This window comes from Lygodium microphyllum, chromosome 18, assembly GCF_053477565.2.
Source record: "Lygodium microphyllum isolate KBCC chromosome 18, Lygodium_microphyllum_v1.1.10, whole genome shotgun sequence".
NCBI lineage: Eukaryota > Viridiplantae > Streptophyta > Polypodiopsida > Schizaeales > Lygodiaceae > Lygodium > Lygodium microphyllum.
The window spans coordinates 123,458,381-123,484,092 of NC_141152.1; the positions used below are offsets into that span (position 1 = coordinate 123,458,381).

The window sequence follows — 25,712 nt, forward strand, 5'->3', positions numbered from 1 at the left end:
GGTGTATTTCCAAAGAAGTCCTACCGGTGGTTACCTCCTGTAGGACATCTTTTGAAGTATGGATGAAGTTGCAGCTGATGTACGCTACACCTTCCACCATGAGGGCAGTTGCTCTTTATGGATACCTCCAACAAATTTCATTCGAGGCCAAAGATACTATCCAGTCTTTTCTACTTTGTGTGACCCAAATCCAAGATCAGCTTCGGAAAATGCAGTCTGCCCTTTTAGAGGCTCATCTTATTGGACTTGTACTCTCCAAACTCCCTCTGGTGTTTGATGGAGTGGTGAATGCATTGAGGGTGTAGACATCATCAACTCTTGTCAGTTTTACACATATGACCTCAATGTTGCTTGAGCATGAGGCATCATTGCGGTTATAGGGAGGCTTTCATCTGGTTCTAGTGAGGCTCTTGCAGCTTCAGAGAGGGGTTCAAAGAAGAAAAAGTCGAATTCCCAATGTTACCATTGTGGGAAGAAAGGTCATTTACGGAAGGGCTGCATAGAGCTAGGGGCTTCCAAGGAGGAGAAGAAGACGAAGTGGCATGTGGACTCCTTCGACGAGTCTTTATTTGCCTTCGACTCAAACTCCGATCCTCCGAGCAAGGAGAAGCCCATAGCGCAAAAAGGGTCCGCTTCTTCAGATCGTGGGAAGGGATTGATGGCCCTTTCCTTAGCTGCTTTCTAGTGGTGGTGATGACAGCATCCCTCACGACTATCCAATGCTAGAGCGGGAGTGTGAGAGGGTGGTAAGATGGGGCAGCCGTGCCTCATCTATACATCTATATAGATGCATAGGATCCAGAGAGGGTCTTCCCTGACGCATCGATTGAAGCTTGTGGCAAGTTCAAATCCTGGAGTTGGGATTGATATCTAGGTTCATGATGGGCTGTTTATTTGATAGAGAGTGTGCTTGGTTCCTAGTTATGAGATCACATGAGGGGACACTTTGGCGGTTTAGCCAAAGGCGGGGAATCCATGGTCACGTATGTTCTAGAGGCATTTTTGATAGGATGGTCATGTATGCTACTGAGAGACATTAGGACAAACACAGAGATATGCTATAATCTTCTCTATTTTTAGGAGCTAGTATGTTCGACCTCGAGATCAAGTTCTCTCCGAGGCACCTTGGTGGTGGCTTAATCACCTATTGCTTGGGTATCCATGGTTCTACTTGGTGGTTCTATGTTGTATGATTCATTCTCATTGTACCATTGTATTGTATCAGATCACCCATGATCTGAGAGAGGGTGTTAGGAGATATGTTAACTCATGTTTGAGTCTGTTCATGCAGAGACTGGGGACATTATTTAGGATATTTTAGGCATTTTTTATGGTCTTCGTTTCGGTCATATTTAGCATTTATTGCTGGGCGACCAGCATTAAATGATAGCCAACCTGATCATATTGAGGATATATTATTGTCCTATATATTCAGGCTTCTCCTCCTTACTTAGCAACTCATCTGCCATCACACATGTGGACTATTGTATGCGACTGACTGTCTCATGTTGGATATATGGATTCCATTTTCCAAGCATATATTTGAGTTCTCATTTGTATTGTGTTCTTCAGTGTTCTTTCTTTCCCTTTCTCTTTTGTCTTGTGTTTCAGCAGTTTATTACAGCATATATCTACACTTCCATTGTTGCTCCACTTTTGACAGGTTGATGACTTGGCAAGTTGGTGACAACAAAAAAACTAGTAGCACTAGTTAGTAGGTTGAAATCACCTCCGAATAATGTGTGGTAGGTTGAAAACAGGTGCCAGACTATTGTAGATAACAATGTCCAGCTTGGACCGTGATATCCTCTGCATTCGAGGTCTGGGCAGCAAGATAAAATACATGAAATCTACAAAAATGAGATTAAGGGAGAGTGGTGGACTGCATGCCTATTTATAGAAAGTTTGGGGCACCCAAATTAGGGTTTTGCATGTGGGACACAATAACTCTTTAGGATCACATTTCTTTTTAAAATAAAAGGTTTGCTTTATTAATTAAACACGTTATGGGGCTCTTTAAGTCAAGCTTATGCATTTTTAGTTCAACACCCCCTCTCAAACCCAAAATAGAGCCATGAGAAAAAAACCCTTAATATCTATAGTCTTTACCCCCAAGGCGTCCCACCCCAAAGCAGCCAGGGCATTGGGCAAAGGGTGCACATTGGCTGCCCAATGACCTACCAAGACTATAGAGGTGATGGTTATTTTACCAAGGGAGCCCAAGTGATTATCCTTGAGAGGGTAGGGCATTGGACCAAGGGTGTGCGTTGGTTGCCTAAGGGCCTACCAAGTCTTGCAAAGGTGGATGGAATTAGCAATAGACCCTTTTTTCTTTTCGAAAGGGCAGCTGGTTTGATTTTTTTAAAAGACTTGTAGTAAGTGAGGGTTTGAAATCGGTCTTCGTCCTATTGAGTCATTGTACCCCGAAGTACGTGAAAATAAGGATGGACGGCCCCACTACCTTCATACAACAAGCAAAGCAATCCCACATGCTACTAGGATAAGTGCCTAGGGATACTGAAGTGTGTGTGTGCCAGTCATCTGGAGAATATGCAAGGAGGCAAAAAGGATAATGGTGAGCTTAGTAAGACAAGCAAGAATGGGAAAAATAGTGCCTTTGGAGATTGCTATGTGCAATACCAGGATTATGGTGGATCCAGAGTTGACTAGTCGTGAAAGACTGAAAAGGGATAAATGCACACAAATGCATGTTTACATGAATAGAATGTCAATGCATGGGGTAATGCAAAGGAGTATGCAAGATTTCATGCTTATGTAGAATGTGATGCAACAGTGCTACTGGATAGTACCCTTACAGGGGAATTGTTCACTTGTCCCATTGCCCTTTTACAATCTTGTTATCCTGATAGTGGAGATGACGTTACAAATGTCCTTAAGTACAATACAAAGAATAAATGTTTGAAATGTCCAAAGCTAAACTGTTAGCATCATCACTGCCACTGAGCAAGAGAAGAAACTGCTCTCTCTTAAATTGGAGGGAGAAGCAAGAGGGAAGCACCCTCTCCTCGTCAAGTTGAAGAAGTAAAGAAGGGTGAACCCAAGCCAACGATTCGAGGTAGGATGTACTATTGGAATGGCTGGTTGGCTACTTTGGTCAAAATGTCTGCAAAATTTTCACTTGAAGGCACAAACTCTAGGGGAAGAGTGCCTCGCTCAACTTGCTCTCTGGTAAAGTGGAAGTGGACTCCCACATGCCGTGTTCGAGGTGTGATGATCAGGTTTCCCGCAAGGGCAATGGCACTCTGGTTGTCGCAATAGACAACTATAGGAGAATCACAGGGGAATTGAAGCGCAGCCAGCAAGCTTCTCAGATAGATGGCCTTAGTGGTACCATCAAAGAGAGCCCTATACTTAGCCTTTGCCGTGGAAGTTGCCAGTGTCTCTTGCTTATGGCTTTGACCAAGAAATGGGAGCCATGCCCAAGGAAAAGAGGTAACCACCGTGGGAACACCGGGTGCCAGGATCCTTGGCCTAGTCAAAATTGGTGTAAACTTGCAAGCATAAACCATGTCCATAAGTCAGTTCATAATGAAAAGTGCACCACAAATATCTCAACACAGGTAGACAAGCAATCCAATGTGACATTCTAGGTGTTGAAAAATATTGACTTAGTACACTAATTGATATGCTAAATCTGGCCTAGTATAAATCAACCAAAGAAGCTTCCCTACAATAGATTGATAGGTGTGTGCATTGAAGGGCTGATCTAGGGTATCATTTGATAGATAGTGGGATCAAGAGGTATGGCCAATGGCCGTGTTTGATCTGTGCAATACTGTTCCACCAGTTGAAGAACGTACTTCTGCTATGAGGCACAAATACTTTTCCCAAAATGAACTACCTCCATCCCCACGAAATAAGATAACAGACAGAGGTCAGTCATCTCAAAGATAGAACAAATCTTGGCCTTAATTTCCGCTATGGCAGTAGAATCTGAGCCAATGATAAGTAAGTCATCGACGTATAGTAAGATGTAGCTGACCCCTATGCATGTAGTGCACACACAAAGATTTGGATCATAGGGGGTAAAATGGTATCGATGAGTCTGTAAGAATTTGTCCATCCTTTGGAACCAAGACCTCGGAGCTTGCTTGAGCCCATAAAGAGCTTTCCACAAATGGAACACCTTGTCCAAACGGTTAGTAGAAGGAAATCCCGGTGGCTACTCCACATAGACTTTCTCCTCCAAATAACCATTTAGAAAGGTGCTCTTGACATCCCCTTGGTATATCGGCCAACCGTGGTGAGCAGCAAGTGCAACTAGCAAACGGAAAGATGTCATCTAAGTAGTGGGTATGAAGGTCTCCTCATAATCAATACCTTGCTTCTGACGAAAACCTTACACTACAAGGCAAGCCTTGTACTTATGGAGAGTCCCATTAGCCTTTAGCTTGGTCCTAAAAATTCACTTCATCCTGATGACCTTGTGACTAGGACGATCCACCAAGGTCCAAGTCTCATTTTGATCAATACTATCTAGTTCCTTCTCCATGGCCTCTCACCACAAAGGGTCTTGGAGAGCCTCCTTGCCAACTATCTGCACCTCACGCCACAGATGGTCTTGGAGAGCCTCTAGGCCAACAGTCTGGCTCGAAATGTGTAATGTAATTAGCCATAAAGATTGAAGCATATGAAGCTTGAGGGGCAAGCTGAGTAGATCTTCAAGGGCCCTCCAGAGAGCAATCCGGCGGAAGGATCCTCGAATCCCGCATAGTTTGTTGGTGCTAGTGAGGTAACAAGTCTCGCGGAGGGGACCTGGGAGGGGAAGAATTAGCACGAAGGTCAGGAGTGGGCAGTAGAACTGGCTCAGAAGGCACAACTTTAGATGATGTGGGTTGAGGTAAGGACTTAGAGTACGGTGCATAAGATTGCACTAAGTCCCTCTCATCAAAGACAACATCTTGCCTAACGATCTCCTTGTTTGCTTGAGGATCAAACAAATGATAGGCTTTCACTTTGAAAGAATAACCCACAAAGATCAACAAATCAGCTCGGGGAGTGAGCTTTCCTATCTTGTCATCAGGCGTGTGTGTATGTACGACTTCGGAAGACTCTAAAGTGGGAAATAGTAGGCCTATCTCCAAAGAATTCCTTGTAGGGAGTCCACTGAGGGATTGTTGCAGTCGGCGGGCATCAATTGATAAGGGTGTACATTATAGTGCTAACAACCTCAACCCATAGACGATCGGGAAGCTCTAGTGCAAACAACATAGAGCGTGCCATGTTCAAGATTGTCCAGTTCCCATGCTCTACGACTCCATTCTGGGAAGGGAAGTAAGTAGAGGTGAGTTGGTGAGAAATGCCATGCTTCTATAGAAACTCAGAAAACTCATGGGAGATAACCTCGCCATTGCTATCCCTCCTCATGGTATCTATATGACGTCCACTCTGGTTATGAACCAATATCACCCAAGCACCGAAATAGGTGAAAGCACTAGACTTGTGCTTGAGAAAGTATACCCACATGTATTGAGAGAAATCATCCACTATAAAAAAGAAGTAAAGTGCACCATTTAAGGTGGCAGTGGGCGTTGTGAGCCACAAAGATCAACGTGAATCAATCTCAATGGAGCCTTTGCTCGATGAGTGGACTCTTGTGGAAATGCGGTACGGTGCTACTTACCTAGCTAACATGCTTTACAAACCTCTCGAGATAGCTTTAGACGAGGAATGCCATCAACCATGTGGCAATGTGACAACTCATAAAGAGAGTCCTATCCAAGATGTTCTAAGGGGTAATGCCAAAGACGCTTAGTGCTCGAGGGCTCTCGTGCAGTGGCTAAATCCTAGAAGCGATGGAACTCCGAGTTCTCGGCTATGGGGCACGGCAAGAAATTGCGCTAGGTGATAGAGGCCATTAGGCTGTGCCTTGGCGCGAATGATGACTAAACTAGTCTTGTCATCAATGACTTCGACTATGGTCGATGTAAAGAAGACTGCTCGCCTCAACTGACAAAGCTACTGAATAGACAATAAGCTCACCCCAAGCTAGGGGACATGATAAATGTCGTCAAGCGTGGCATGATCTTGACCCATATCAGTGGCAAAACTAATGTGACCACAAGCTTGGATCTTGATTGAGGAATTGTTTCCTACTTTGACTCTCCCAATTGCAAGATGTTTGCTGAGAAAAATGTTATCTATAGGGGTCATGTGATGAGTAGCTCCATTGTCCACAATCCAAGTAGGAGTAGAAGTGCTTGACTGTGACAAGTGGGCCTTTGCAACCATCTTCTTGGAAGACAGCTCACAGATATGGATGAGACTCACATTTGATACCTCTAAAGAGACGACGTGGGCCTTTGTAGACCAATCAAACAAGCCCTCTAGCGTTGAGAATGTTGTTGACTATGATGACCGACTGGTGCAGCGTGAGATTGAGCTTTCCACGTCCCCTAAGATTGGTTGCCAGCACCCTGCTTACCTTGTTGGGGGTTACCCTGTTGGGGTGCAGAGGTCTGAGACTTGGATTTTGGCTGTGTGCCTCTTGCCTTTGAACGACACTCGTCATCAAAATGGCCAGCTTGCTGACAATGTTGACAATACCTATTCTTCTTAGATACCTATTCTACCACCCTAGTTCAAGAGAGGTTGGCTGTTCCCTTGGGTCTCACTAGATGAGGTTTGAGTGGAATTTTGAGGTTTCTTACCCTTCCCTTGTTGTCCCTTTTGAGAAGTGGCAACAAGGGCCCCTACTATAGGAGATGCCCTATGAAACTGATCAAACACCCTTGCATAACGCAAGAGCTGACATAGACTTAGTCTCCTTCTCCCTGCTCCCCTTCTTCAGGGAGAAGGCTCTCTAAGAAAAGGAGAACTCATCTGCTGCTAATGCTGGGTGGTGAAGTTTGTTCCCTATTATTGTTCTTCTCACTGAAGGTGGGAGTGGATGCAAATAATTTTGTAGAATGAAGATGGAGTTGAGCTGAAAATAACAGAACTAAAGCATGGGGTTATTGAAGATGCATGAATGTCATTTGTGTCTGTAGCACTTGATAAAATGCATAAAATGCCTGTGTGACAGATCTTGTTGTCGCCATGCATGCAGTGGCATGTTCAATTAGGAGTTTATAAGTAAACATATGTGATTTTGATATAGGTAAAGTATATTTTAAAACCTTTCTATCAAGCAAAACGAAATAGCTCTCAAGATGAATTCAAACATGCAAATCCATATATTGGTATAATGGACTCTCATGTGATGAAATGTAGGTGATAATGTTTCATCAAGATGCATGCGAGGCAATGGGATCGGAGTCACTACTTGAGGTGCTCTAGATTAGTATTATTTGTTCTAATCTTTCAAATAAGCAATACTAAAAATGAATAAGACATAATATACTTGGGCTATTGTTGTTCTGTTGGCTGGTCACGTTTTGATTGTTACTGGCCATTTTTTTGCTCTTACTCTTTCTGAAGAATTTAGACTCCTTAATAGCTAAAGAATGAGAATATATGAGTAGCCTCCTTTATTCTAGCCGGGTCACATGCCCACCTCAGTTAAATACTCTTTATGGAAAGAATAAAATTAGTGTTAGGGCTAGCATGTGATTGTGATGTTCCACATCCATGTTTGAAAACAAATTACAGTAGACTTCTTAAATTTAGTTCAAACCTACAGCTTGTCTAACTGTTGCTGAATTTTCCTTCACATTTGTATAAAGTAGAGATTAGTAGGGTATGCCTGAGCACTTGATGTCTCCACACCTTTCGACAGAAGGGGTACCTTCAAAAATCTCTCTAGCATCATTGTAGCAGAGCTGTGGATGAAAAGCTATAGCAGACAAGGATAATCTTCGTAAACTTGCCATGAACCCAACATTCAGAAAGAGTCTCTCCAATGATAGTACTACATTTGTTCAAATATTATACCATGTTAACGCAGCTGAGCTCAGATTGTAAGACCTCCATGACTCTTGCAAATTATCTGACTGCACTATATCATGTGTTCTGCCACATCAATATGTAAAAAAAGCACTTCATTTGCAAATATATATAACGTGTACCCCCATATAAACATCTCTTTCCAAGAGAAGAAATTTCTATGGATTACAAGGAGAGTTGTCACTAAGAGCATCAATAGATACCTTATGGCCCCTGGATTGGGTAGGACCTTTCTGGACTAATGAGATGTTCTCAGCGCAGGCTTTCTCACAACATTCTAGGAGATTATGGCATTAGGGTACATGCTAGAGAGATTGTCTGAGGGATTGATGTCACCATTGCCATGGAGGTCATACCTCCCATACTTGGAGGATCATAGCAGCCTGGCATCTATTGGATTTTCAAAGAGATCAGGGCCAGAGATCCAGGAAAGAGCTTTTAGGTTAGATTTGCTGCTGCCATAATTAGAGCTTGGAGATCTGTCTCATCTGTCCTGTGGCAGATTGTTGAATTCACCCACTATTTCAAATCAGAGTTTGGCCACACCCTCAGTTCTCCATGCAGGTTACTTTTTTAGTGGGAGAGTGGTTTGCTTTTCTATAGAGACAATGACTACACAATCTTAGAAGTTAGAGGTGCTAAAGTTATGGTGGGGATAGTGATGAAGAGAATCCACTGCTAGTGGAGGAGGATACAAGCACTTCCTAGAGCCGGATATGTCTCTTCTCTAGAGGGGACATCCTACTGGGGTCATTGCAATTAGCATAGACATGGTCTTCACTTTCACGATAGAGGATGATGGTTGGCTCTTGAAAGAGGACTCGGATCAAACAAGTTTGTAGGCTACTCTTGATAGAGGATTAGAGTAATTGCACTTGTGATAGTAGATTGCATATAGATCTAGACCCAACTACATGCTTGATGGAGAGATGGAACAAGGTAACTTAATTTGAATCATAATTCTTTTAAGATAAGATTGCACAGGGAAAAAAAGAAAACTCACTACATTATTCCATTTTTTAATATATAAAGGCTTTGCTCACCAGAAGCCATCCATCTCATACAAGATTAACCATGATACTGCTCTAAGGAAATATAGTAATATTTAGGTGGCTTGCCCACAATGTTTAGGGCTAAATATTCTACTGGAAGATTAGGAAATCCCTCTATTTGGTAGCTAGAAGCTTAGGACCGATGAGCAAATACAATACGGTTGGGTAGAATGACCCAAGTAACTCTTCTATATACCCATTGAGCTTGAGTCATGGCCTCACCCTTATGGTACTCAATAGAGCTGGGGGAACCTAGATAAAAAATAAAAAGTCGAGTAATGTTGAGCCTTTCAGCCCAAGAAAGTCTCCATAGATGATACTCTAGATTGTTGATACGATCAACATGGATGCAATAGTTGGGAGATGCCATATATCATCCCAAAATTAGGGTTTTGGCTTATGGGACACATAAACTTTGGTAATCAATGAGATTTGGGGCTGTTTTAAAGAGCTAATGAAGATTTAATGTGTAATACATCTTTTTGAGCTTAACATGTAGTATTGCTTCCACTTGGTAGAAGGGATAAGACACTAGAAATAAAGCATTGTCAGGAAGCTCATCAGTTATACTTGTAGCTAGTTTCTCAGTTTCTACTCTTGATTAATGATTGGCCATGGTACGATGTTCTTCACAGCGAATCTAGATCTCAAAGTCAAATTCCTGAACGAAAGTGAGCACCAGACCCACCCTATTATAGAGCTTTGTTCAAGAAGTGCTTGAGGGGCTTGTGGTAAGAAAGTACCATGAAGTGTGTAAGAAAGTACTTGAGGGGCTTGTTGGGAATAAAGGCCTCATGCCTGTTAAATGTGCTTGGGTGTGAACACACCCTTAGCACTTGTACTTACACATATATATCTATCTAAAAACCTAAAGGTACTCTCTCGTCATTGTATCTGTAAATGTGCTCACTCTCTACTCTGCTCTCTTTCACTCACACTCTCTCTCTCTTTGTCTCTCAGTACGCGTAGGACAGTCTGTCTCGATCTCCGTGCCTAACCGTTCCCTACAAACTGGTATCAGAGCGTAAGGTGCTGCAGATGATCGTCAGGCTGAGGCAGAAGACCAGTGTGGTGACGAGACAGCTCAAAAGCGAGTAGGAGAGTCACAGGCGTGAGCTGCAGGCATCGTGTTTCCAGTCACAGGCGATAGGGCCAGGCTCCAGCGAGAGGAGTGTGGTGGACTGGCGACCAGCTGACGGGCGTCTCCAAACAGACGGGATGTGTGGGTAGCGGGAACAGATGTGTGTTTGATGCTTTGAGCACAAAATTTTGGGGCTTTTGACCGTTCGTTTCAAATTTTATGCCTGTGGGTACATGTACAACAGAAATTGCAGCTGAAATTTTGGGATTCCTCAAGTAATGTGATGCATATGCCCTTGCAACAGCTGTAATTAGTTGGATAATGCTGTAGCACATGGTTTGGTGCTCCTGAATATTTAATTACAGATCTGAAATTCGTGCTTCTGCATGGTCATTTATTTCTGATTGGTACTTGTTTGTACCTTGGTCACTTGGGTAACAGTTTTGGGCCTGCATTTGCTCGTTTTTTGGTCACATTTGGACTGAAAATCATGGCTGGCAGCAATGACAACAGCAATCTGATGCACATAAAGAAGCTTTAAGGCGTACATAATTTTGCAGTTTGGCAAAAGCGGTGCTGCAATATCCTGTTACAAAAGAAGCAGGCAAAGCCGATCAAAACCAAAGGGGCAAAGCCTGTGGACATGGATCAAGACGATTGGATGAGTTAAATGAGCTTGCATGCTCAACCATAGAGCTATCAATTTCTAATGCCCTGCTCTTCAACATTGAAGGTTTGGATTCTGTATATGCTATATGGACTAGACTGGAAGAGCTGTATGTACAAAAGAGTGCTGCAAGCAAAGTATATTGGTTGAAAAAGCTTATGGATTTGTGTATGAAAGAGGGTACACCAATGTCTACTCACTTCAGTGAGTTTAACTCAAATTTCAGCTAGCTGGTTGCCTTGAAGTTCATGATTGATGAGGAATTTAAGGCTATTTTCTAACTTTGCACTCTACCAAAGAGTTGGGATACATTAAGGACTGCTATGAGCAATTCTAATGTAATCCTTTTGTAGAGAGTTCTCTACTTATGGAAGAGATGAATCGGCATAATAGTGCATCTAGTAAGTCTTCCAGTGCTTTGCATACTAGGGGCAAATCATAGCAAAAGGTTAAATATGATGGCAAGGGACGCAGTAAATCACGTGGCAAAGATATTGAATGCCATCATTGTGGCAAGAAGGGTCACTTTAAACATTACTGCTACAAATGGAAGAAAGAGAAAGGAAAGGCAAGAAGACAGATGATAGCAAGGAAGAGAAGAAGGACAGTCAGCCTAAGAAGAGCAGTGTAAAAATTGAAGAGGTGAATGTAGTCACTCATGACAGTGACAATGGGAGTGACGTACTCTTTGTCTCTTCACACTTTGGTGCACATGCTCTACTTGCAGATATAGATGATGACATGCATATCTGGATTCTCGATTCAGGTGCCTCCTTTCATGTCACCTCTCATCGTGAGTGGTTCTCCGTCTATATAGGGGGTCGACATGGTGTTGTCCATCTTGGGGACAACTATGCATGTGAGATTGTAGGTATTGGTAGTGTGCAGTTATAGTTTCAGCATGGCTCTATCTTTACACTTCAGCATGTACGGCATGTACCTCAATTCAAGAAAAGCTTGATTAGCACAGGGCAGCTAGATGATGATGGTTTTCATACCACCTTTAGTGATGGAAAATGGAAGATCTGTAAGGAATCAAGAGTGATTGCCAGAGGTTACAAGAGTGATACTTTGTATCTACTTCATGTATCTAGTGTGCGTGACCATGTTGTTGCCGTGACCGAGTAGCCAAGCGTTTCTTTGTGGCATGGCCGGTTGGGACACATGAGTCAAATAGGAATGAAAGTACTCTCTCGTTTGGGTTACTTGCCTTGTCTTCATTATGCTGATTTTGAGTATTGTGATCATTGTATTTGTGGCAAACATGCACAGATGTCTCACAAAAAGTCTCTTTCTTTCAAATCTTCTCCTCTAGAGTTAGTACATTCGGATGTATGTCAAATGCCAGGATTATCTTTAGGGAAAAATAAATATTTTTTCACCTTTGTCGATGATGCTACATGGAAAGTATGGGTTTACCCTATTCGTAGCAAGGATAAAGTGCTTGACAAGTTAAAAAAATTCTTGGCATTGGCTAAAAATCAGATAGATAAGACACTTAAGTGTCTTCGCTCTAACAATGGTGGGGAATATGTATCCAAGGCCTTTCAGGCATTTTGTGATAGCAAAGGGATAAAGAGGGAGCTCACTGTCCATCATAATCCGCCCCAAAATGGAGTTGCAGAGTGTATGAATCGGATTATACAGGATAAGGTCTGTACGATGCTGTGTCATGCTACATTACCTCATGGTTTTTGGGCAGAGGCTGTTATGACAATCGTTCATTTGATTAATCGGTCACCAAATAGGTCTTTGGGGGGGGGGGGGGGGGGAGTTCCCCAAGAAGCGTGGTTGGGTAAGCCACCTACATATGCTCATATGAAAGTGTTTGGCTGTGAGGCTTTTGTGCACATTTGTAAAGAAAAACACAGTAAACTTGAGCCAAAGTCCTGTAAATGCATTTTCCTAGGATATGGTGACGAGGGTGAAAAGGGGTATAGATTGTGGGATCCCGAGAAAAGGAAAGTAGTATGTAGCAATGACGTTATCTTCCGGGAAGATTGCATGCACAAACAGCCCAAAAAGACTGAGGAGGTCTGTAGGTTTGTATTCCAGGAAGAAATACCTTTTGGACAGCAAAATGTGCCCGCTATACAACGGCAAATACTTGCTGTAAATGGACCTGTAAATGCTGGAAATGATCAGCCAGCTATTGCCCATGAAAATGAGCCATTACATGTGCAGGAACAGCCAGGACAGCAAGCTGTTAATGTTGATTTGCAGGCTGAAATGCCAGGACAGCATGCTGAAAATGAAAATTTGCAGGAACAGCCAGCAAACAATGACCATTGGGTTAGGAGATCGTCTACGGCTACTAGACAACCTGACGGATTTGTTCCTGGTGCAATTAATGTGGCTGATTATGTCATGTTGACAGACTGTGGTGAACCATCTTGCTTCAAGGAAGCAATAGACAGATAGGACAGCAAGAAATGGTATAAAGCCATGTTGTTAGAGATGGAATCTCTTAAAAAAAAGTGTACTTGGGACTTGGTGCAGTTGTTTAAAGGGCAGAAAATCCTTCCACGCAAACGGGTTTACAAGATGAAGGTCACTTCTGGTTCCTTACCCAAGTACAAAGCAAGATTGGTTGCAAAGGGATATAAGCAGGAGCATGGAATTGACTTTGATGAGATTTTCTCTCTTGTAGTCAAGATGACTACATTGAGAACCATTTTGGTCTTGGTTGTAGTTGAGGATATTGAGCTCATACAGATGGATGTAAAGACTACGTTTTTACATGGTGATCTGCATAAAGACATATATATGCAGCAGCCTGAAGGGTTTGTTGAACAAGGGAAGGAAAAAATGGTATGTAAACTCAAAAGGAGTTTGTATGGGCTGAAACAAGCACCAAGAGAATGGTATCATAAGTTTGATACATTCATGCAGTCCCAAGGCTTTCATAGAAGTAAAGTGGATCACTGCTTGTACACCAAGAAGGCAGCACATGGCAGCCTGACTATCTTGGTTTTGTATATTGATGACATGCTGATTGTTGGCAGGGATACTCATGCCTTGGATTCATTGAAGCAAAGTTTTCACGGCAGGTTTGACATGAAGGATCTTGGTGATGCAAATCACATTCTTGGCATGCGAATAGATCGAAAGGCTTACTCTATCTATCTCAGCAAGAGTATATCTCCAAAGTTTTGCAACGTTTCAATATGGAGGGGGGAAAACAATTGGGATTCCATTGTCTCCTTATGTGAAACTTAGTGCAGAGGACAGTCCTACATCTGATGATGAGAAGGCTGAAATGGCCAAGATACCATATGCTTCAGCTGTAGGCAGTTTGATGTATGCTATGGTTGCTACACGTCTTGACATTGCCTTTGAAGTGGGAGTGGTTAGCAAATACATGGCAACCCCTGGCAAGAAGCATTGGGATGTAGTGAAAGGTATTATGAGATACCTCAAATGCACAAAGGAGTTGTGCATCTGCTTTGGAAAGCAGAAGGCATCTGTTGTTGGCTTTATAGATGCATACTATGTTGGTCATGCGGACTACAGGAAGTCCACTTCTGGGTATGTGTTTACTTTCACAGGGGGAGCGGTCTCTTGGATCTCCAGGCTACAAAAGTGTGTTGCATTGTCTACTACAGAGGCAGAGTATGTGGCTGCCATTGAGGCATGCAAGGAGGCTTTATGGCTTTCATGTCTGGTGGGAGAGCTTGGTATCACAGAGTTACTTGTTCTTTATTGTGATAGTCACAGTGCTACCATGCTAGCATGGAATCCTGTCTTTCGTGCAAAGACAAAGTACATACAGGTGAAGTACAACTTCATTAGAGATGTACTTGACAACAAGAGCATTGAGCTTGTCAAAGTGCATACAAATGATAACCATGCAGACCTTCTCACGAAGGGTCTTCTAGCAGAGCGGTTTGCTCATTGCCGACAGATGATAAGAGTTGGATAGATATATGTATTTCAGCTTTGGACATACCTACTCTGCTCTCTCTCATTCTCTCTCTCTATCTTTCACTGTGTGTAGGACAATTTGTCTCGATCTCCGTGCCTAACCGGTCCCTACAGGGCTTATGGTAAGAAAGTACCATGAAGTGTGTACCTAAAATACAGTTAACTTTTTGAGAGGTATATACAATTGCCAAACCCCCCCTTTCTGTAGTTGAGTAATTATGCTCGACCAAGTTAAGCAACCTACTAGAGTAACAAATGGGATAATCCATATTCAAGTTGGAGTTAGAATGGGTAAACATTGCACCTACAGACTAGCATCTATGTGTACATTGAAAAATATTGGACCAGTTTGGGGTGACTAAATTGGGGGCTCAAGTGAGTCTATACTTAAGATAGAGAAAAGCTTCCATTGCGTAAGATGTCCAACTAGGGGTTGGGAAGCCGAGAGAGAGGATAAGTCACATTAGCATATTGTTCTGCAAATCTTCTGTGATAATAGGTGTGGCCAAGAAAAATATGAACTCCTTTTGTCATGGTTGGGGGCGGTAATCTAAGGATGGCAATAATCTCTTATGGATTTGGGACCAACCCTCTTGTTGAAACTATGTGACCCAAGAGAAAGTCTTGGACCACCAGAAAGCGACATTGAAATGGAATAAGCTGGATTATAGTCTTTGGACACTTTTCAAAGACCAACTGCAGCTGTCTACCATTTTTTCTAGTTCTTGCTTGATTGCATCGGCATATTTGGGATTGAGCTTATAAGGTTTGATGCAAATGGCTTGCGGTTGTCAACTAAGGGACTTGGTGTAGACCAATGGATATCTAGAAACACTTTTATATATCGCAAAGAAAGAGATTACCTTGTGAAGAAGAGTTGGATTGGGCCATAGTTGTTTTTCCCATAGGATGGCTTCTAGTTTGATGGGGAGGGGGATTTAAAAGGTTATATTCATGTCATGCAAGGAGTCATAAAATTGAAGATTCTAAAGTTCATATTCAAGGCTATACATTGGTGGATTGATGGAAGAAGAAATATAAATGTCTCTTTCCTTTCTTGCTCTGATTCTATTCTTTCTTCTAACTTGAGAGTCTCAACAATGATTCGGCCCGTTTGGGCTTCGGACCCAACAATTTGGCCATCATGATCATCTTTCTATGACCTTTGGTAATAGAGTCAAGTCAATCCATGGAGGCTTGTGAGCAGGGGTTTGATCAAGAGGTTGTAATAGCATATTTGACTTAATACTTGTAGTGATGAGTGACATCATCTTCTTACCATTCCAACAATAGCATATGGCATGCATTCCACTATGTGATATTGGTTTAGCCACCTGCATCTCCTCCATCATCCACAACCTATTGCCGTGGGATTGCACTATCAACCGTCCCATGAATATATCACCTATCTATCACCAAATAATTATCTGGCTTGCTGGATAGACTACTCACAGTAAATGCAGAAGGTGACCCACCGTCTCCAATTTGAAGGGGTCATCAAGTTTCGTTACCAAGGTCTTTTGAGTACCATGCCTATCAGATTGTTGTTGTCTGTAGCAGTCCTTCTGACGATTGTCCATCTCGCTGGAGTTGAGAATCCAGACAGTGTTCAATGAAATCATCCACTTAGAGCCACCAATTCAGTCTACACAGATAGATGACTGACTCCGAATCAAACTACTCGACTTTCCAGTCCCAAACTAGTTCTTCCATGTTCATGCACTATATCCTCAGTATTGCTCATAATTCAACTCATTACACTAAGTCCCGTTTTCTTGTGTTGGATGAGTTGTACACACTGACAGAGATACGATAAAAGGAAAACTGAGTGGAGCGCTTGAACTGCATGTTCACATCATGGTGACACAAGGGAATGAGAAAATCGGGAAGAGACTTGTATCAAGGATTGGTGGAATTGCACTCTATGTACTTGAGATCCTCTGCCTCAATTAGGCCAAAAATGATATGTAACAAAACCCTTTTCACATGCATCTGCAGCCTAATGTACTTTGTGCGTTCAGGTTCTGCGTACATGCGATGTGTAAGGGGGGGGGCATAAAAGATGGTATTCATGCGGATGTAAGGACTTATAAATTAGGGATGGCAAAGTTCATGTTCAAGGCCATATATTTCTGGGGATTGATGTAAGAAGGAACTGTCTCTTTTCTTTCTTGCTCCAATTCTATTAATCTTTTTTACCATTGTGAGAGTCTCAACAATGATCCACCATGTTGGGTCTTTGGTGCCAACACTTTGTTGTATTGGGCGCCAAGTGGATTTTTCACCAGAAAGTCATTAGCTATTGGATATGTCTGTTTGGATCCATGCATGCCTGTTGGATGCTGATTTTAACCATCTTGCATATATAATATTTATGCACTGCATTGTGCATATTCAGTGTGTACCACTTGATCAATATACTATCTTGGTTCTTTTGTCTAAATGAGCAATTGTGTCTCTGATGTATATTCATTTTGATTTCCTTTCTGTACTTAAAATGAATAATGCATGGTATATTTAGTCACATCACACTTTGGGAATTTCTGTTCATTTCAAAAGGAAGGTTGTGTCGCGTATAGATTTTGGGTTTTTTGGTGTTTAGATGAGATGTTTATACCCAATTACACTTGGTAACCATGTTGATCCTACCTTTGCTAGCTGCTATGCATGCACACACACTTGGAGGATGCACCTTCATCACCACTCACACCCCTTTGAAGGTGGTGTAGTGGGTGTGAGTGGTAGTGCAACACATTGGCATCTCTAGAGGCTTTGATCTCTATGGCCTCTCAGTAGATTTCATTCTCTTTTTTGATGTAGTCACAATCACAACCTTCTAACTATAGTACAAGCCTAGAACACTTGATCGTATTGTTTATACCATTAGTGCTGTTTAGCAAACTCTTCCAGTATAAAAACCCTTGTGATTGTTCCGCCTATTCCTTCTTTCAAGACTTTGATGGTTGTTCCTCTTCTTCCCCCCTTTTGGTGTTCCAATGGCTATTTGCATAACCTTTCCTAAATTTTACAAGACCAATGGGAAAGACCTGGATGCGACTCAATAGGTTGATGGGGCACAAGTGGTAGTCTTTGAGACTACATTGTGAAAGAGAATTACAGTCTAGATAGTTGAGTATAATGGGTGGGTCACCTATAAGGTAGCTAAAGCAAGTTTCTTCAGAAGAGCCATTTAGAAGTTGGAATGCTTGAGGAGCCTCATGCAAGATGATTAAGATGTGCAGACTTACACTGCTAAAAGCTGCATCTTGTTACGATGGATTTTCAACAATTCATTGGCTACAAAAGTTCTTCACTCCCCTTTTTTTTTTTCCCTGAAGATATTGAATTAAGTAGTAAATATTTACATCAGACCATCAGGTCAGCATAGAACTAACAGGCATAAACTGTCTCTCTCTGGAGATATTTACATAAGCGAACAATAGCCAGTCAGGGAGCAGCAATATCCGGAAGAACTAGGTCACCTGACATCATAGAAGAGATTTGCCATAGCACTAATCCACGCACACGGCCCACATGCCCATGGATGCCTGATGCTGAATCAAAAATAAAGGCATTCCTAGTATGCCATATATGCCACAGGGCTGTCCATCTAAGGAAATGGAAAAGGAAAGATCAATCTGAATACAAAGAAGACATAGAGGACATATTTCTCATAATCCATGAATGAGGTGTTATGCGGTGCTGAGTCATTGAGGACCACACTCGGGAAATGAAACTCCATATCTGTCGCACAACAGGGCAAAAGACAAAGAGGTGAAGCAATGTTTCATCACATGTAGTGCAGAAAACACAACGACCTGCCGCCATTTGGGACTACCTATCTGCATCACGAAAAATAGGACTTGGCTGCCCCAAGTGCGCATGAAATGACATCGGAGCTCCTGACGAGCCCTGGACTCGCCTTGCACTTGATCCCATCAGCCGCGGAGGGAGTGGATGATGGAGGTCCAGAGCTTTGCTAAGGTCGCTTGTACTGAAAGCTCTCTCCGCGGAAAGCCTCCTGACACCGCGCCTTCCAGATATGCCAACCAGTAAGACTCCCTATGATCTCCTATACCTCATAGCAGTTTGCTATGGGCCCCAGTATCTGGTGGATGGGTAGAGCCTCCAAACCGATCATTGCGCACGACCCTGCCTTGATAATGAATATCGTGTCCTGCATCTCGGTCTCATACAGAAGGTGACGGCCCTGGTTGACTGCCTGCAGCAGAAAGCTCCCCATGAGATACATCCAAGGTTGGGTGCTATACGGTGAAGGATGCCACATGTTCCTCTCCACACAAGCTGTGCCGCCACACACGACGAGAGGCAGTGCTTTGGGGTTTCTAGAGGCTGCTGTGTGCAATGCTTACAACCTCCCTCCTCATGCATCTGGGCAAGCTAATTTTCCTCCACCAAGCCTCCATGTGCCCCCAGCCATAAGAAATATGATACCCTTTTCCACCTCCAACTATTCCATATGCGGCGCCAGAAGGTCCGTCGAAAAGGCTCTGTGATACCATGCTCCGCCCAGTGCTTACTACGTGACAGCGCCTAATCCATATTCTCCTGCATCCGTACATGTATGCCAATCCTGGCAGTGTACTCCAGGAACCTCAATGGCTTCTTGGCGACTGCAGTGGCCGGCTATAGCCACTCTCCTGGATCCCACTCCAGCTCATCAAGTTGCTTGCCCTCCTAGATCTAGAGGCACCACTCCGTGAGCTCCGTCCAGAAGACAAAAGGGTCTAGCCGCCATGTCTTCCCTTGTAGGCCAATCACTCGGATCCTCCTCCATGAAAGGACAGGTATTCCCTCTTCTTGTTTCCCTCTGTAAAGAGCTAGACGCCCCCCGTCCTATATGGTGAAGGTCCCAGGTGGAGCGTCACCTACTCTACTTGCCACATGTAGGGGGATGCATGCTGGTGAAAACCTAGCGGCCCATACATTCTTGGGGTCTATCGGCTCTCGTATCAGGGGAGCAAGCCACTCCTAGGGTATTGTTGCGTCTATCTTCCTTCTCTTCAACTCCACTCCTCTTTGGAAGCCTGATACTCCTTGCAGCACCTCCTCGTCCACTATCTTGTACACCTCCCGCCATGTCCTGATGGTACGAGCCAGGCCAACCTCCCAACCAACCCATTGGATGTGGGGGCTCTGGATTAGGGCCTTATAGAGGCCCTGCCACACATGGAGCAACCTGTGTAGAAAAGGTGATCTAGGGGGGGTGATCTGGGATGATGTGAAGATCCATCTCAGGGATGGCCTCCACTCATCACCAAGCCTCGGTCTACAATCCTGAAGACCCTCTTGCAATAGGACCTTCCAGGTTTGCCCTCTTGGTGTGAGGCCGTGGACAACTAGCTTGCCCAAGAGGGCCATACTCTGATACTCTGGGTCTATGATCCCAAGCCCTCTCTCTGGCCGATGCCATATAATGGTCCCCCATGCCACCTTGGCCCTGGAATCCCTGGAGCCATTTGACCCAAACCAAAGGAAGTTCCGCACTAGGTGGCGAAGCTGCACTACGCAGGATGTGGAGAAGCACCAACACGAGATGATGTACCAAGCCGTCACTAGGAGGACCTGGTTAACCACCAGGGCTCCGCCTGCTAGTGAGAGGCGAGTCGTGCTCCTGTACGTCAGCTTCCTCTGAATAGAATCGGGGACTAGAAGAAACTGTTGGGCGGGAGTGATGTTGAGTCCCACCTGGAACCCTAGGTAACAGACGGTTTGCCCTCTGCTCACCCATCTAAATCCCAAGTGGATGCCCCACTCCGTGCTTGAGTCTAGGTCTGTGAGGAAACCCATTGACTTTCGCCAATTGATTTTCGCTCCCACTGTAGAATAGAACACCTCAATAGCTAGCCTCACTTTCTCCAGCATCAACTCATCGTCCTCTATGTAGAGTGCTGTATCATCTGCATACTCTGAGTCTAGCAACTCCGTCTTCTCTCTCACTAGAAGTTAGAGGCCGCGTAATCCGCTCATACGTGACATGAGGAAGTGAGACCACGGAGTGAACCTGGCAAACATGGACGAGTTTCTATCTCCTCTGTGATGAGGAACATGATGTTATCCCAGACCTGCTGTCTGCATCCTATCTCCTCTGTAATGAGGGACAGGATGTGATCCCAGACCTGCTGTCTGTAACACTGTCCTCCCGCCTAGGTTGTCTCCTACTAGAAAAGACGTTTGTAATAGTCGGTGGCAATCTCCATCACCTCATCTGGGCTAGAGCGAATCCTCCCATACTAATCCCAAAGACTACGTAGTTGCTCTCCTGAGGTGCGGGGTTGGTGTGCTTGAAAGAACTCCCTGCACATCGTGTCTGTCAAAAGATGATGTACCAGCAAGATAGTAGGGTTTGCAGGGAGGAGCACGGAGTGAACTCGGCAAACATGGAGAAGAGAAGAGAAGAGAGAAGAAACTCTGATGAAAGGAATGCTAAAGAACTGAATTATGGAGTGAATGTGATACAAGGGAACAAGGGTGCCGTAGCACAAGGAAGATGATGAAGACAGCCACGAACCACGAACCGGAATGTCCTCCTGAAGGGGTGTGAGGGTAGTGGAGAGGCTGGAGAGAAGAGTTGACGGACTGAATAAATCAGCCGTGAGGAGTGAATGAGAGAGTGGCCTATAAATAGGCATAGTCAGTCTAGGATGGTGCCCCTTTTTGGGGCTGCAAACCCTAAACGCAAACCCTAGACACAAAACGCAGAAACACAAAAACTCAAGGGGGCAACACCTTTCACCCTCGCTTGGTGGAAGATGCATATACTACCGGGGGGGGAGTAAAGGTCAAAGTCCACAAGCATCAGTGGTGTGTCCGGGGATGCCACAGTAGGAGCACCCAATAGTCTGGTCATTTGTTGGTAAAGAAGCCATGGGTACCAGTGTGCCTTGCTGAAGAAGGAAGAGGTCAGCCACCATGAACCACAAACCGCAATGTCGGCCTCAAGGGGTGTGACGGCAGTGGAAGGGCTGGATGTGAGCTGCCAGTGGGAAGAGGATGCAACCAGCAGTAATAGGTAGGTGAGGAGAGAGAAAGACTAAAAACACATGCAAGATAGCTTGCAGGAGAGAGAAATACTAAAAATGTAGGCAATAGGACTATGATGATGTGGCAGGCTGTACGGCAGCAGGTGTGCATAGGAACAGCTGTCGCTTGGCTGGAATCAGCTCCAAACTGCGTGAAGAGAGCTGGAAATTCGGCGCCAACTGATGGAGACAACAATGGACAGCTTTGGCTGAGATGTCCTCCGCGAACAGGGTGTGGGCAAGAAGCTGAAAACACCTGAAACCTGCAAAAACGAGAATTTGATGCAACGGAAGAAGAAGAGAAGTGGATGCCGAACCCGCCACCGGTCTTTGCCTTCACTGGAGTGGAGGATCTTTACAGCTGTTTGAGCAGATCCAGCTCTGATATCATGTCAAAAGATGACATACCAGCGAGATAGTAGGGTTTGCGGGGAGGAACACGGAGTGAACTCGGCAAACATGGAGAAGAGAAGAGAAGAGAGAAGAAACTTTGATGAATGGAATGATGAAGATCGAAATCATGGAGTGAATGTGATACAAGGAAACAAGGGTACCGTATCACAAGGAAGATAATGAAGACAGCCACGCACCACGAACCGCAATGTCCTCCTGAAGGGGTGTGAGGGCAGTGGAGAGGATGGAGAGAAGAGGTGACGGACTGAATGAATTAGCTGTGAGGAATGAATGAGAGAGTGGCCTATAAATAGGCATAGCCAATCTAGGATGGCGCCTCTTTTTGGGGCAGTCTAGGATGGCGCCCTTTTTTGGGACTGCAAACCCTAAACGTAAACCCTTAATGCAAAACACAGAAACGCAAAAATGCAAATTGCGGGTGAAGGGTTTCTCAACAGTGTCCCCCTTCCGTGCCCAGAAGGCTGCTAAGGTGCCGAATGGGAACTCCGAGCGCCTCTTCTCTAGGCCGGCGATGGTTGCTCTTACGGGCACCTCCTGTGCGTGGAGGATGGGATCCCCTAGTGTCTCCTATAGTAATCTCTCCGTAGTTGCTAGGTCTCGCAAGAGTGCTCTCTCCTCCTCCCAGCACTGCTATGTGGCCTGTAGGGGTGCCTCTTGGCAGATACTACTCAACGCGGCTAGGACCTTTGCAACCTCCTCTGCGATCTGGTCCCTCTTGCTCCACTCCCTAGTCCAAATTTGCTCAATCTGTCTCTTCATCTCCTCTCTCTTGTAGATCGAGACAGGGATCCGACAGGATTGTGTACCTAGGGAAGATGGTGGGGGATTAAGTATTAAGAGGATCGGGCAGTGATCGGACATAGTGGTGCCAGCCAATTGCCCTATCTGGTCTCCACGAGAGCATTCCCACTCTCCCACATAGAATCTATCCAACCGCTCTAGCAAGACTCCGCCTAGCTGCCTGTATTTCCCCAAGAAGTCCAACAAACTTCCCCTCCTGTGGAAAGCTCGGTCTCTCCAAACATCGTGAGCTCCTACTGCCAGTAGGAAGATCCCCCATGCCTGTTGCTCCTGCCCAGCCATGCCCTAGTAGTTTCTCCCTCTACCTTGCTCGTCCTTTAAGGCCTCCAGGTTATTGAAGTCTCCTCCAACAATCCAGGAGTCCACCTCTAGGAGTCCTGCTGCAATCTCCACCCAAAACCTGCTGCATGCCGTGACCTCAGTGGGAGCATAGACATTGAGGACTCCAATGCACGAGTCCCGAATGTCCAACCTGACCCATAGAACCCTCGTCACAATCGCCCCATGATCCTGTAGGTAGGCGGTAAGGCTCGGGCCAATAGAGGTACATACGTTTCCACTCCTGCCGTGGGCACCTATGTCGTACTCCCAGTAGATGTGTGACTTGCCTGAGAGAATCTTTCCTATCTGATGGGCCTGAGCGGGGGTGAGCTTGTGCTCCTGTAGAAGCAAGATGTCTATCCGTCCCACAAGGGCCGGCTGTAACTCTTGCTGAACAACCTACTTCCTAGAACCACATGCTCCATTGTAGTGGAGACTATTCACATTCTAGGATGCTAGGTGTAAGCTCATGGGGAAACCTGTGACTGACCGAACATGCATTTGTTCGGTGTGGAAGCTGCTGATGAGGATGAAGAACTATGGGACATACAAGTACGCTTTGTTGCAGGCTTGGATGGCGAACTCCAGTCCCCCATGGTGGCCCTTGAGCGGACCATGGGGGTGGTAGATGCTCTAGGTGGTACTACCAATGCATCTATCAGCCATGCTGAGAGTCGTGACTTTGTACACTGGTAGAAACGGGCCGCTTGTGCCAAGGGCCACTTGATCACATCCATCGGAGCTCTCCACTGTGGAGGGGCTCGAAAGATAATGCTAAAGTGTGGGACCTCGGTAGCAGCCCACCAGTTAATGTCCATCATGCAACCTGGCCATTGCTGTGCAAACAGTGCTAGTCCTTTTACCATCCACTGGGAGATGTGGTCCGCCACCTGACTCTTTATCTCCTCCTCTATCTGTGTCATTGTCCAATCCCTTGAGTGAGAGGACTGAAGGAAAAAGGCGTAGTTTGGTCCATCCGGTGGTGCTAGTAGATGGACCTTGCCCCTCCTTGACTTACGCACCACGAAGATCCCCACCTCTAGAGGTAGTGGGAACTCTCCGCGCTCCGCAACTCTTAGGTAAGACCACGGGCGACTGCGGAAGAACTCTTGCGGTAACAACTGTGCCTGTCTCGGGAAGATGTAACGGGTGGCAAGGGTAGATGAGCTGGTGGCTGTGTGGGGGGGGGGGTGGGGGTAGGATTGCTGGTGCGAGGAGGATGTAGGCGTATGTGGCTCATCACCTCATGTGGGAGGGGAAGGGTGGGTCTGGGGGGGATCACCTATACCGGGTGTGGATGAGGGGAAGTCCTCGGCAGGGGAGGTGGTGGGGGAGAAGAGGATCGAGGAATGGTGGGGTGGTCGGAGGCGCGTGGGGTGTGGGGGAGGGCTAGCGGGGGGGGGGGTTGTGGGGCACACAAGGGAGCTGTGGAATGCTCTGTCGGGGGGGCGTCGCTTGCCCTCCTGCTCCTTGCTGATGAGGTTATGTGTCTGAGGAGTCGGCCGCGGCCCCCCTGCCATCTCCCTCTCTGTCGTCTCTGGAGCCGTGTGAAGCCGTCAACGTCCACCTGCAAGCCTGTCGGCGAAGCTGCCTTGGCTCCGAAACGCGTGTAATCTGCTGCCTGATGCCTAAAGTTGTGGCAGCGTAGCCACTGCCCTGGTTGCCCAGTCACAATGACCTGCTGCCTAAAGAAGTAACCTCCTGCCTTAATCTCTAGGAACTTTGGTATACTCTTTGTATCTTTGATGGCCACTCGTACCTTTGGGACTCCTGTAGTTGTCATTGCATCCGCAAAGCAGGCAGGAAGAATTGTGCTGAAGAGCTGTCCAAAGTCCTCCACTAACTGGCAATACTCTACCGCCAGTCCGGGGAAAAGTAAGGTGGCTGGATGTCTGAGAAATCTGTTATGGAGCACAAATGTCTCCATTGTGAAGCCACTATACGAGGAAACCATGTAAATAACCCCCTTCGTGGAGGCATAGGGCGAGCTCTCCACTAACTCATGAGCTGCGTCCGCAGAGGTGAGTCGAACCATGAAGATCTCTTGGCCCATGAGGACTGCCTCCATGATCTGCGCTGTGCCAATGCGCAGCGTGGAGTGGAGCCAATCCCACAGCTGGGCCCTCGATGGGGAGTGTCCAACGACCTAACCAAAGATCGTTGTTTCTTTGAACTCCAGCTTTGTGGCATGGACGGCTAAGAGCTGTTTGTCAAAGAGGATGATACACAAGGTGTTTGACTGGGGGCACTCACAGAATGCGCTAGCGTTTGATCAGAGGTGTCTATTGCGCGTCCCTTTTGAGAACCTACCTATCACGTTGCTATGCTACTGGAGGGGGGAATTGGTGCATGGGGAGGGAGCAACTAGAGGGGGGGGGGGGGGGAGTCGATGGCGAGGGGAGGGGAGGGGAGAAGAAGTTGTTTTCAATACGGTGGTGTGACCGCCTAGCCGGGCCTCAAGGGGGAGGAGGTGGGGGCAGCGCACAAGAAGGGAATAATGGGTG

The 25,712-nt window shown here is 45.3% G+C and overlaps 1 protein-coding gene across 17 annotated transcripts in view; it reads left to right on the forward strand.

Moving 5' to 3' along the window:
* LOC148021332 (uncharacterized) overlaps positions 1-25,712 on the forward strand; it is a 293,723-nt gene that overhangs the window by 38,847 nt on the left and 229,164 nt on the right. For 15 of the 17 annotated variants that reach the window (XR_015694538.1, XM_087698141.1, XM_087698124.1 and 12 more), the window contains one exon: positions 7,234-7,290. The exons of the other annotated variants lie outside the window; for them this stretch is intronic. Coding sequence is in view for 14 of the 15 variants with exons in the window: in XM_087698141.1 (XP_087554267.1) it covers positions 7,234-7,290 (57 nt within the window). In the remaining variant the exon portion in view is untranslated. The remainder of the gene's footprint in view (positions 1-7,233; positions 7,291-25,712) is intronic. 17 annotated transcript variants of the gene reach the window in all.